The sequence below is a fragment of the Megalops cyprinoides genome, chromosome 25 (genome assembly GCF_013368585.1).
Source record: "Megalops cyprinoides isolate fMegCyp1 chromosome 25, fMegCyp1.pri, whole genome shotgun sequence".
NCBI lineage: Eukaryota > Metazoa > Chordata > Actinopteri > Elopiformes > Megalopidae > Megalops > Megalops cyprinoides.
In genome coordinates this window covers 15,288,637-15,299,373 of record NC_050607.1, presented here as the reverse complement: position 1 = coordinate 15,299,373, position 10,737 = coordinate 15,288,637, and the positions used below count along the sequence as shown (strand labels likewise).

At 43.1% G+C, this 10,737-nt stretch overlaps 1 protein-coding gene across 2 annotated transcripts; it reads right to left on the bottom strand.

Moving 5' to 3' along the window:
- Positions 1-1,637: 1,637 nt before the first annotated feature.
- samm50l (sorting and assembly machinery component 50 homolog, like) lies at positions 1,638-7,937 on the bottom strand. 2 transcript variants are annotated; one of them, XM_036520210.1, is made up of 15 exons: positions 7,784-7,937; positions 7,115-7,225; positions 6,756-6,857; positions 6,358-6,445; positions 5,813-5,919; positions 5,593-5,723; positions 5,220-5,307; positions 4,744-4,872; positions 4,397-4,468; positions 4,218-4,304; positions 4,008-4,078; positions 3,696-3,763; positions 3,170-3,325; positions 2,609-2,750; positions 1,638-2,183 (listed from the first exon to the last, which is right to left on the bottom strand). In XM_036520210.1, the coding sequence occupies exons 1-15, from the start codon at positions 7,802-7,804 to the stop codon at positions 2,138-2,140; spliced, it is 1,419 nt and encodes a 472-aa protein (XP_036376103.1). In that variant the 5' UTR covers positions 7,805-7,937; the 3' UTR covers positions 1,638-2,137. The 2 variants fall into 2 exon arrangements, with proteins under 2 accessions (XP_036376103.1, XP_036376104.1); XM_036520211.1 differs by having other exon boundaries at positions 3,170-3,316.
- Positions 7,938-10,737: the final 2,800 nt, after the last annotated feature.

The following is a 10,737-nucleotide window of genomic DNA, read 5'->3' as shown; positions in this document are numbered from 1 at the left end:
CAGACCATAAGAGAATCATTTATTAATGCGATACAACAGTAATTGTTTAAAAGTTATAGAAAAAATGCAGGGGCATTATACTGTATGTGCAGTTTGAGAAAGGGGAGATAGAGGGTCATAGTCCTCCAAAGGGGAGTCCGTATGTCAGTAACAGTGTGCACAATTATTTGGCAAAGAGTGTGAACTACTCTGCCTAGCCCTTTGTTTAACTTCAGCCAGCACCCGTAGCGTTATTCGCTCATGTGAATATTTTGTTCCCGCTATCATACAAAGCACTGCACACAGTATTATTACTGAATACATATTGACTTTGTTGCAAATGTATTTGCTGCCCTTGTTTATTGATGTCCTGTTTGAAACATTTGTGGCTTTCTGAGGTTAACGGCCACAGATGCATTTAGCCTCCTATAGGGACAAATTAGTATAAAGATGCAAGGTCAACAGAGGTAAATCTGTAAGAACTGGACTCATAGAGTCACTGAGGGCTTCAGCACTAAGACTGCCATCACAGCTAAAGTGATGGCACTGCTGCCCCCTGCTGGATTTATTAAGAACTATGCTGCTCTTCACCACACTTCTATGGAAATTTTTGTTTTTCATATTTGTATTATTATTTATCCACACAAACACACACAATGGATGTTTTATTGTACTTTTAAATGATGGTACTGTACTATTCACATGCAAAGTATTTGCATATAAATATACAATAAAGGATTATCTTATCTTTGCCCTGTAATAGATAAGTGAGGGATGCCATTAAATGCTTCCTGTGTCTGCACACCTTTCTATGAATCACCTCATTCTGAAGCCAGCAGCTCTCACATTTTTGTTAATTACAAGTAAATTAGCTTCCATAAAGAAGTTTGTACTGTCTGGGAGTCTGAAGCGCACAGATATAAGTCATGGTTTTCGCTCAAGCAGGAAATCAGATAAATCTCATCTTGTGTGCTGCCATCTGGTGGCAATCTTTGCAAACTACCACTTTGAGAGGGCTGAGAAGTTTCAGCAACAGTACTAGATGGCAAGGGAGACCAACAAAGAAGCCACAACCCCTTAAAAATGTCTGTTAATTTCTCACTAAATAATGGGACTGTTGGTCCCTTTATTAGCCAGAGGAAAGGAATCTAAGCACGTAGTTAGTTCTCCCATTTGCAGTTGCGTTTTTCTCATGCTAGGATAAAATGATTTGGTGTTCATTTGAGTGGTGTTTGTTTTGAAACTACTTCCTATTCAAACAGAATGAACTGTTTTTGAATGCCGCACACTGCTATTCCACATACAATTTTTGTGACATTTTAACCTTCGGCAAAACCAAGCAAGTGTGTATCTGGCCCTCAGCATACAACCAGAAGTAAAGACTATACACACATTTTTGTAATATGAAATGTACCCTAACAACTGATTTATTCTGAAATAACTGGTTTAAGAGAGCCCTATTACCACTAATCCTGGAGAACATAATTAGCCTACAGACAATTAACTACTCCTAAGCTGTGACACCTGTTCTTCTGAATCTTGGGTTTTATAGATGACTTGTCCGAGTTATCTTGGAGCAATGTACAATTAGTACCACACTTTGTGTTAAGCAGGATGTATGAACTGTGATTAATCAGAAACCAGAGAATACACAGGGGAAAGAGAATTTATTAGTGTGCATTACTGTTCAAACAACATTCATATATTACTTCATATAAGAGCACTGATGGTGGATCACATGTGGGGTCTACTCTACTGGCCCAGAGGGGCTGCAGTCCTGGTGCTGGGCGCCTGGGTTGGGATAGATGCTGCCCTCTAGGAATGATTCTGGATCAGTTTCAGACAGTGCCTGGGTAAGGACAAAGGTTCAGTGAGCTGATCCTGGACTGGCTGTAGGGGGTGGAAAGTGCAGAGGTCCTGGTGTCCCCGCATCATCATCTGATTGGTTTGTTTCAACAGAAAACGTACGTGATTGGGCAGAGTTACAGGAAGGGGTGGCGCTGAGCCAAAACCACATGGACGGTGTGTGGCCTTTAAGGGCCAAGAGTGCTCTGGGCCTCTCTGGGAGTGTTCCACTCAGTACAACATAAAAAAAGTGTGAAAAATTTATCCGCTTCCCACAGTACTTTTCTGTGGGACCTCGGGGGGGCTGATGACATCACAGGAATCGGATTCCTGCTCCAAACTGGACACCATCACATATTCTAGAAGAAGGAAGGGAAAGGATATCAAAGGGTTGGTTCTATATTCATCACACTCTGTTCCAACAAGACATTCAAGATAAAGCTTGAATTGAAGCTGAAGCTAATCCAGTTTAATTTACACTTTTACTCTAGATTGTTTCGGGTGCACGTTTTTTCGTCTGGGTCAAAATTGATAGGAGGGGTTTGATGACATTGTGAATTTGTAGCTATGAGTGTTTGTGAGGAACACATGCACATTCCCCTTTAAAACCAAAGCCATGTATTTGACCTACTTGGACCTCTGACAAGTCCAATCCTGCTTTTGTGTGCTTTTGTACCTGTGTCTTCTCTGGACCCCATTATGAATGCAATACAGTTGGGGCATACTCTACCTGTATCTGCTTTGTACCCCATTATGAATGCAACACAGGTGAGGCATACTCTACCTGTCTCCACTCTGGACCCCCATAGGAATGCAGTAGTTGAGCTCCAGGCGGGCAATGTTTCCTAGGCGCAGCACAATGCCTGCTCCGTAGGACCAGCGGATGCACTCCGCCAGCTTCTGCAGGTGAGCCCGTGGCCCCTCACCTGCGGTGGGCAGAAAAGAACGCACACAGTCACACCAGCTGGAACTGAGCCTCAAGCTCTCAGGGCACTTTCATTCATGACTAATTTCTGCAGGGTATGAATGCGTTTGTTTTTACACTGTTGAGAATGTATTATCATTGCTGTTGTTACTGACTTTTCGGATGCTACTATGCATGGTGATTTCATTTCATCTATAGCTTGCCAGTCACTCATTTCAATCACTGGGCGTTTCCTAAGTCATTATTAAAGTGGTTTGTGTTGAGTGTTGTAGTGCCCCTGAGCACACTAGTGCCCTGTTCAGGATTTGAACCTGAACCCTTCTGGTTAATCTCACTAGGTGTGTAACGGGTCTTCAGCTATGTCAAATCAATGAGGCCTTGTGGCATTAATGTGCCCTTTCCTCTGTCTCAGGCACTCACCGTAGTTGAGGTTACACAGGTTGCCTGCATTAAGGAAGAAGTGTGTCCTGAAAAGGTCCCCAAATCCGCCCTGCACCGGGCGGAAGGGGAGAGGGGTGTAGAGGTGGACTCCGCCTGCCCAGTAGGCCTCCCCGCCCAGGTAGTCACCTGTAAGACCAATAGCAAGACCTCACAGGTGAATATGACCCTCTCATTGGCTCCTCTCATCATTAATCATCATTAATGTTCTTCATTTTGAAAGACTCAGTTTACCACAATCCTCTCATTTTTGTATTTCTTTAATATAAAAGACTTGGTGTACCACAATGCTCTGCTTAATGTAGTCCCTCATTTTAAGACTTACTGGACAACAAACCTCTCCTTAGTGTAGTCCCTCAGTCTAAAAGTTCAATGTACCAGAATCTTCTTATTGTAGTCCTTCAGTCAGATTTAATGAAGGTTAATGTGGATATAGAGTGACACCTCTTTATACGAAGGGCGCACTCAGTGAATGAGTGACAGACAGAGGGAGACAGTGAAACCTTACCTTCACTCTGAGGCCCGATGCTGTACATGCTGAACCCCCTCACGCTGGTGGGACCGCCCAGATAGAACCTGAGAAACATTCATCAGTCAGACTCAGGAGATCACAACAGGTTACTCGCAATCACAGTCAAGGTGTCACACTCAGAAAACCCAGATTCCCCATGAACAGAACATCTGGAAAATCGTCAATAGGACTCATCAAACAGAGCACATGCACAGCAAAGCGGTGTATGAAATGATATCTCTCAGAACCACAGGGACCTTCACCCAGCCATACAGAATGGAACTCCCTCGTTGCATGGTTTGGACCTACCTGTCGGCGATACTTGTGGGTTTCTCTCCAATGGGCAGGAGCAGACCCCCCCAGAGAGAGGCAGACAGCACCTGACAAAGACACATAAACATCAAGAAAAGAACCAGAGGACCACAGAGACACAAGCACTTTGCTCATAATGGTTGCCAACTGCCAGAGCCTCAGCAGAGTCAGCCCCCACACTTTCAATGGGCGTTAGAGTTCACTCACTGAATCAAAGATGAGTTGCTTGTTCAGCTGAAGCTCGAAGTCCTCCTTCAGGAAGCTGGCGTCCCCCCCTGTGTAGCCGGCCAGCTCCTGTTAGACCACAACCCATCAGCTATGTTGGCTCTGTGTTGCACGGTGAAACGTTGTGCTATTCTGAGAAAGGGGAGTAATCACTCACAAACCTGGTTTATCTTCAGCAAGGCACCTTTCTTAGGGAGGATAGCAGAGTTCCTGGTGTCAATGACCATGGCATGCTGGGAAAAAAAGAAGACAACAAAGAGGCTGGTAACGTCTCTCCTCCATACCTGGGATAGCTAACACCAAGGAGGTGAGCTGTCTGCTACTCTGCATTATATTTGAGAAATTAGCCATGGCAGTGAGAGAGAAAACAACTGCTGCCTTAAGGGAAGACTTGACAATGTGTGTGTGTGTGTGTGTGTGTGTGTGTGTATGTGTGTGTGTGTGTGTGTGTGACCAGGGTGCAAGAAACGAACAGGAGGGGAACGAGTGAGGATGCATGCCATTTTACCGAGAGGGAGGACTTCAGCGTGTGGCCGCTCTCTTCTCGGACAGCGAAGGAGGTGGTGCGTGCCAGACAGCCCAGCTCCCTCCACACGCCCTCCCACTTCAGTGTGTGATTGGTCTTCCAGATGGGGAACTGCGGGACAGTGTGGAGAGCAGGGCTCAGTAACCACAGTGCTGATGAGCTCTAATGAAACTAAACAGCACAGGGCTGGAGACCTCATCCCTGTTATCTCAGTGGGAACAACATGTCACCACATTCTTTAGAAGTCAGTGGTCTGACGTAGCGTTTAAGGTGCTGGGCTCATTAACCAAAGGTTTCAGGTTACACTTGCATGTAGAGCAACGCCTTTGCCCTCAAGCAAAGTGTTTTACCTGAAATACTTCAGTAAGTATCCAACGGTATAACTGGATCATATGGATGAAGGTAAGCCATGTAAGTTGAAATAGATAAGAATGTCTGCTATGGGTAAGGGTTCTTACATTGAAATCTGTGGAGATGCCACGGTCCGTCTCTCTCAGCGAGCTCCAAGGAAACTGGCCTGTGACTTTGTACAAGTTGAGTGAAAAGCTGCAAAAAGATTAGACAGACGATGAATACAGTACAAAAGCACATGTGAAAATATGAACAGTAGGAAAGGAGATATTAACAGTGAGTGTCATGCCTTCTAGCTGGGGCACACTTTATTAATGCCTAAATTTGAACAGTGGACAGCAATTAAAAGATCCAGTCCTTATATAGTTACGCAACACATTCATTTTAGCACACAACTAGCAAGAGAACTCCCAAGAACTCCATAACTCTGTTTAATCGGTGTGCTAGCATAGCCACAGCAGTGAGTGGCTGTTGACATACCTGCGTTCAAAGTGTCCAGGCTGAGGCTTGAAGAAGGAGAGACCGTACGACGTCTCCTTGGTGCCATAGGAGAACTGGAAGGTGAGCTTCTCCGCCCGGCCGAGTAAGTTGGGCAGCTTGAGGCCCAGCACCTGCGCGAGAGGTAAATCACACACCCTGGGGTCATGTGACTTCGTAACGGGCGGGTACGGAGAAGGGGGCTGTTGGGCGGGATTCTCACCATGCTCCCTTCGTTGTTTCCGACCATAGTGTTGTAGCTTCCTGTCATCCGCCTCAGCTCCACCACCTCAAATGTGATGTCAAGGCCATTGGGCAGAGCGTCCTCGCCTGTGGAAACAAAGCAAAAGTCAGCCATAGCTCTATTAATTCACAGCAAACCATCAAATCACAGACAAGATTACAGACAAATACTCTCCTCAGTTATCACCTCCTTGAAGGCTGCCCCTCCACTACCCACCCCTTAGAACGCCTCAGATTCATATAATGCATTGCATTAAGTGCTTGCTTACCAAAGACCCTTATCCAGGGTAAATTGTATGCCTTACATCTCTGTACATATTATCCATTTATACAGATGGATAGTCACTAAAGCAATGCAGTTCAAGTTCCATGATGAAGGCTACAACAGTTGAGGCTATTGAACAAATTCTTAAACTCCAGTACTACACTGTCATTAACTATCAAGGTGGCTCTGATCTGTCAGGCTTGATAAATAACAAGTGGATGTCGTTACACAATGACAAGGGTGACCGCTTGGCTTGGTACCTTGTGAGGTGTCGATGACAACCTCCACTTCCCTGAAGATACCCAGGCGTAGCAGCTTCTGCCGAGCTTCATGGGACTTCTGCATCACCTGCAGCAGACTCAACAGTGGTGAGTTTTTACACGCCCCGATAATGTGTGGCCAAATCCTTTCCAAACAAAACATGGAGCTGACAGCGGTGAGTTTTTACATGCACCAATGATGCGCGGTCAACATTTCACCAAACTAATCATGGACATGATGGTACCGTGTTTTTAAACAGGATGATGATGTGTATTTGATCATAGGTCATTGGCTTTCACCATCTATAACATTCCTTAAAATTTGGGGAACAGAGATGTTTTAAGGATAAGGATGAATAGAAACAATAATTCCTCAGCGTTCAATGATTGATACTTACATCGATAAAGTTTTTGGCATTGAAGACATCTGCTATTTCAAACCCCAAGATGTCCTCTTTAGTTCTTCCCAGGCCATCAAAATGCACATGTTGGACTACAACCTAACGGAAAAATGTCACGATATTTACTTCGCCACCTGGAGGTTCCTAATCTGACAGCAATCCCTTAAACATTCCATATTTAGATTTATTCATCGAGAAAACCACAAAGATGCACGCATAAGTATACATCACAAAGCCTACATTCTAGCTGCACTTGTCCTAATCGCCTGGTACAGTTGCACCAATAATAAGAAATGGACAGGTAAAATACACTTCCGCAAAAAAAAAAAAAAAAAAAAAAAGCCCAGAAAACTCACATCTTTATTTTCAAGAATTTCTTGTTTTGTCTGTGGCTCCACGTCCACGACTTCTACTTCATCGGTGTGAATCCCGAGTTCGGGTCCATGCATCGGTAGCGGATCGAGGCTCTGAGCGACAGAAATAAAGACAGCAGTGTACCATAAACCATAGACTTTATGCATAAAAACAGACTTTGCTCTGACATCTGAATAGCTAGTTAACTCGGTAACGTTAATTACCCAGCTGTCGCTAAGATTACTTGCATTCTGCACGTTCTGCTTATGCAGCTGATAGGAGGACGTTTAATCAGATTACAGAACCGAGTCTTATCACGAAGCTAGCAAGCTAGCGATCTTAAAGTGGTCGTTATGGTACAGCAGCAGCTATTGTTTGACTCTCGTAAATTAGCTATAGCTTGCGAGCAACCCATTGCCGTGAATCTTTTTCCACATCTGTTCACACATTACAAAATACATAGTTACACATAATAGTGGACGTAGCCATAACATATCTAAACTAGTCGTCCTTGACATTCCAAATATTCTTTGTTTATTTGACCGCTGCGTACGGCCTGTTGTACAAAGATAGCTAGCAAGCTAAAGGGTTAGCAAGTTAGCTACTATTCAGAGCGTCGTCGGAGGCCATACACAATGCTTTCTGCCTTTTTATGAACCCGATGACTTTACCCTGGCGTGGACAGTCCCCATATTAGTCTCTTGATTTCGTTCCTTTGAGAATGATGTATTATCTTGCTGGTGAGCTGCAGACAGCCGCCCAATTAACACTGGTTATTTTGCGCTAAACCTAGACCCATTCATGTAAAACGCCATGACACCACGGGCCACGCCCTTCTCTACCACGATTGGATAGAGCGCAACGTGTTGTCATTCTGGAGGTGGGCGCGGTCGCGTTATGTCAACAGTACACGGTGCGTGCAGAACACTATCAAGATCAGTAGAACATTTCGTGCTTGCAACGTTTCTTCAAAATATTCCAGTTATCGAAGGTACCACAGAACTGTTTCTTGCAGACAGTTGGCTTGATAAGCTTTTCAGCGCGCCCCCGTTATGTGAAACATGAGTATAATTCAATTGGTCGAAATAAATCTATTTCTAGACCCCACAAACATTCCAAAGAAAAGGTCACACGCTGAACAAGTGTACCTACTGTGAGCAAATTAAGATTTTTATGTATTTTATGTCTCCGCAACAGAAGCTGGAAATAGGTTTACAATAATACACAGATTACAGTGCATTTTTCAATTCATCAGCTGATATAAAAACGAGTCTCTTGTGCACGATGAGTGTTTTGATTTCACATATTCCACAGAGTTGAAGTGGGCTTATTCACCCTGTGCTAAAAATACTCAATGATGTGAGGGCTCCATATAGCCACACAAGGCTCTCACTGTCTGTGACTGTTTACAGAATCAGCATCACCTCATTGTACTCAGAGCAATCAGAATCTGCAAGCTTGAAGCAGGGGGCTCTCTGAAAACAAACAGCAGTAATTGTGTTCTTTCAGTGGCACAGAATTTACATGCATGTTTGTGTTGGGTGGGGACTAAGGCTTGCTAAAAATGCACCTCTTCCACTCCACCACCTCCTGTAAATAAAGTCACTGTCTTCACTTTTGTGTACACATTGAAAGAATCTCTGTAATCTACTCATTTTGTGAAGTGTGAAGAATAAACTGAAGCTTCAGGAAAGAGAGAACAAGTGGGAAACCGATGGCAGTGTTTGTTTTTACTTAATTGTCAGCGCCATTGTGACTCTAGGGCCCCAGAAAGCTGTAGTAATGCCCAGGAAACTGCACTATCTGAGGTTAAGTAATGCTGTGGCACCTTTTTACGCATAGGAATAACATTTCACAGCATTCACTCATTCATCTTATCTGTGCCCTATTTATCATACATAGACTGCACATAGGTGCTTGTTGTCAGAGCCCTTGGTCACAGTAATGCCCAAGGTGAACCTGCTGGTGTGTGTGTGTGTGTGTGTGTGTGTGTTTACAAAAGTTTTTTTCCTTTCACCTGTGAATTTCAGCATGAGACTACTTGGTCATGGTAAGAACAAAGCATTTTGACAAGTGTCCTTTTGAAACAACATGTCTATTGATTCAAGGTATTATGCCCTGGCCTACTCCTCCTCTTCCCTTCAGCTCTTGTTTCCAAATTGCTGCACATTTTCAAGAGCGCAACATAAGGTCAGCATATTCAATATATCAAAGAAGTTTCATAAAGCCAGCCTTTTCAGAAGAACCAGTTTCAATCAAGTCAAGATGGCTTAAAAATCAATACTTGAGACAAGTGAAGCCTGCTTGCAATCTTTATTCAACAAGTGTATATATATGTGTGTGTGTGTGTGTGTGTGTGTGTGTGTGTGTGTATGTGTATGTATATGTATATGTATATATGTATGTATGTATGTGTATGTGTGTATGTGTATATATATATATGTATGTATGTATGTATATGTATGTGTATATATATATATATATATATATATATATATATATATATATATATATATATATATATATATATAATGTATGTATATGTAAAGTGGAGCCATTACGGAGGGTTAGCCATATTAGAGCCACACCTTCTATGGCTCTCTAAAAATACCTCTCAGAAGAATTCAAACACAAATTGATTGCAAGTAATCATATTTTTAATAAATCAAAGCAAAAAAAGGATTTATTTGTTTATGCAAAATACATCATTTACAACAAACAATAACAGCCATTTAATAGCACATATATCAAGTACTGGTAAATTGTAATATTTGACATTACTTGTCAACATACATGTTACTACTTATAAAGAGAAAACTTCAGATCCTCAAAATTATCCTGGTAATGGTTATAGCACTGGCATCTATTATACAGAATGATAAGTATTAAACTGTGAAGAACTGGTAGTTAAAATTATTTTAAATGTTTAAAAGTTTCTCCACTCTTGTCTTTCCTGTTTCTCCATCTGCTCTCTGCTATTATTCAAGGCCCGTCGGTCTCGTAGACTTCTCTCCACATCCGTCTGATGGAGGCCTTCACCCTCTCCATATCTTCTCTCCTCCTCCTCTCCATCTCCTCCTTCTTCTCCCTCATCATCTCCAACATCTGTTTTTTGTCTTTCATCCTCTCCTTCTTGCTCTGTGCATCTTTCCTTTTCATTAATCTCTTGCTCGATCTCTCCATCTCCTTCTCTCGCTCATACTCTTCCATCAGGGCTTCTTCCTCTGTTTCCTTGATCTTCCTCTTACGTGCTGGTATCGTTTGTGTGCCATCTGCCTCCACCATCTCCAGCTTTACTGGCCTCCTCTCATTCTCTTCTGTAGTCATCACCACCTCTTTCTTCATTTCCCCTTCCAGTATCTTCTCTCTCTGTATCACCGCCTTCATCCTCTCTGTCACCTCCTTCTCCTGCTCCCTAAGCTTCTCCTGTTGCCTGTCCAATGCTTCTCTCTCTTTTTTCAACTGCACCTTTTGCCTCTCTATCTCCTCCAACATCCTCTTAATTGCTTCCCTCTCCACCTCTTGCTTTTCTTTGCTGCCCTCCAGCTCCTCAATCTTCCTTTTCCACACTTCCCTCTCACTTGTCCGGTCAATCTCAATCTTATCCATTTCCATTTCCAACAGT

Bases quoted from the DNA above. Each gene is read 5' to 3' on its own strand.
- samm50l (XM_036520210.1), bottom strand. From the start codon at position 7,804: ATGGGGACTGTCCACGCCAGG. The intron at 6,446-6,755 runs GTAAGTATCAAT...AGTCTGCTGCAG, and splicing joins ATGCCAAAAACTTTATCGAT to GTGATGCAGAAGTCCCATGA. The intron at 4,469-4,743 runs GTAAAATGGCAT...TTTTTTTCCCAG, and splicing joins CGCTGAAGTCCTCCCTCTCG to CATGCCATGGTCATTGACAC.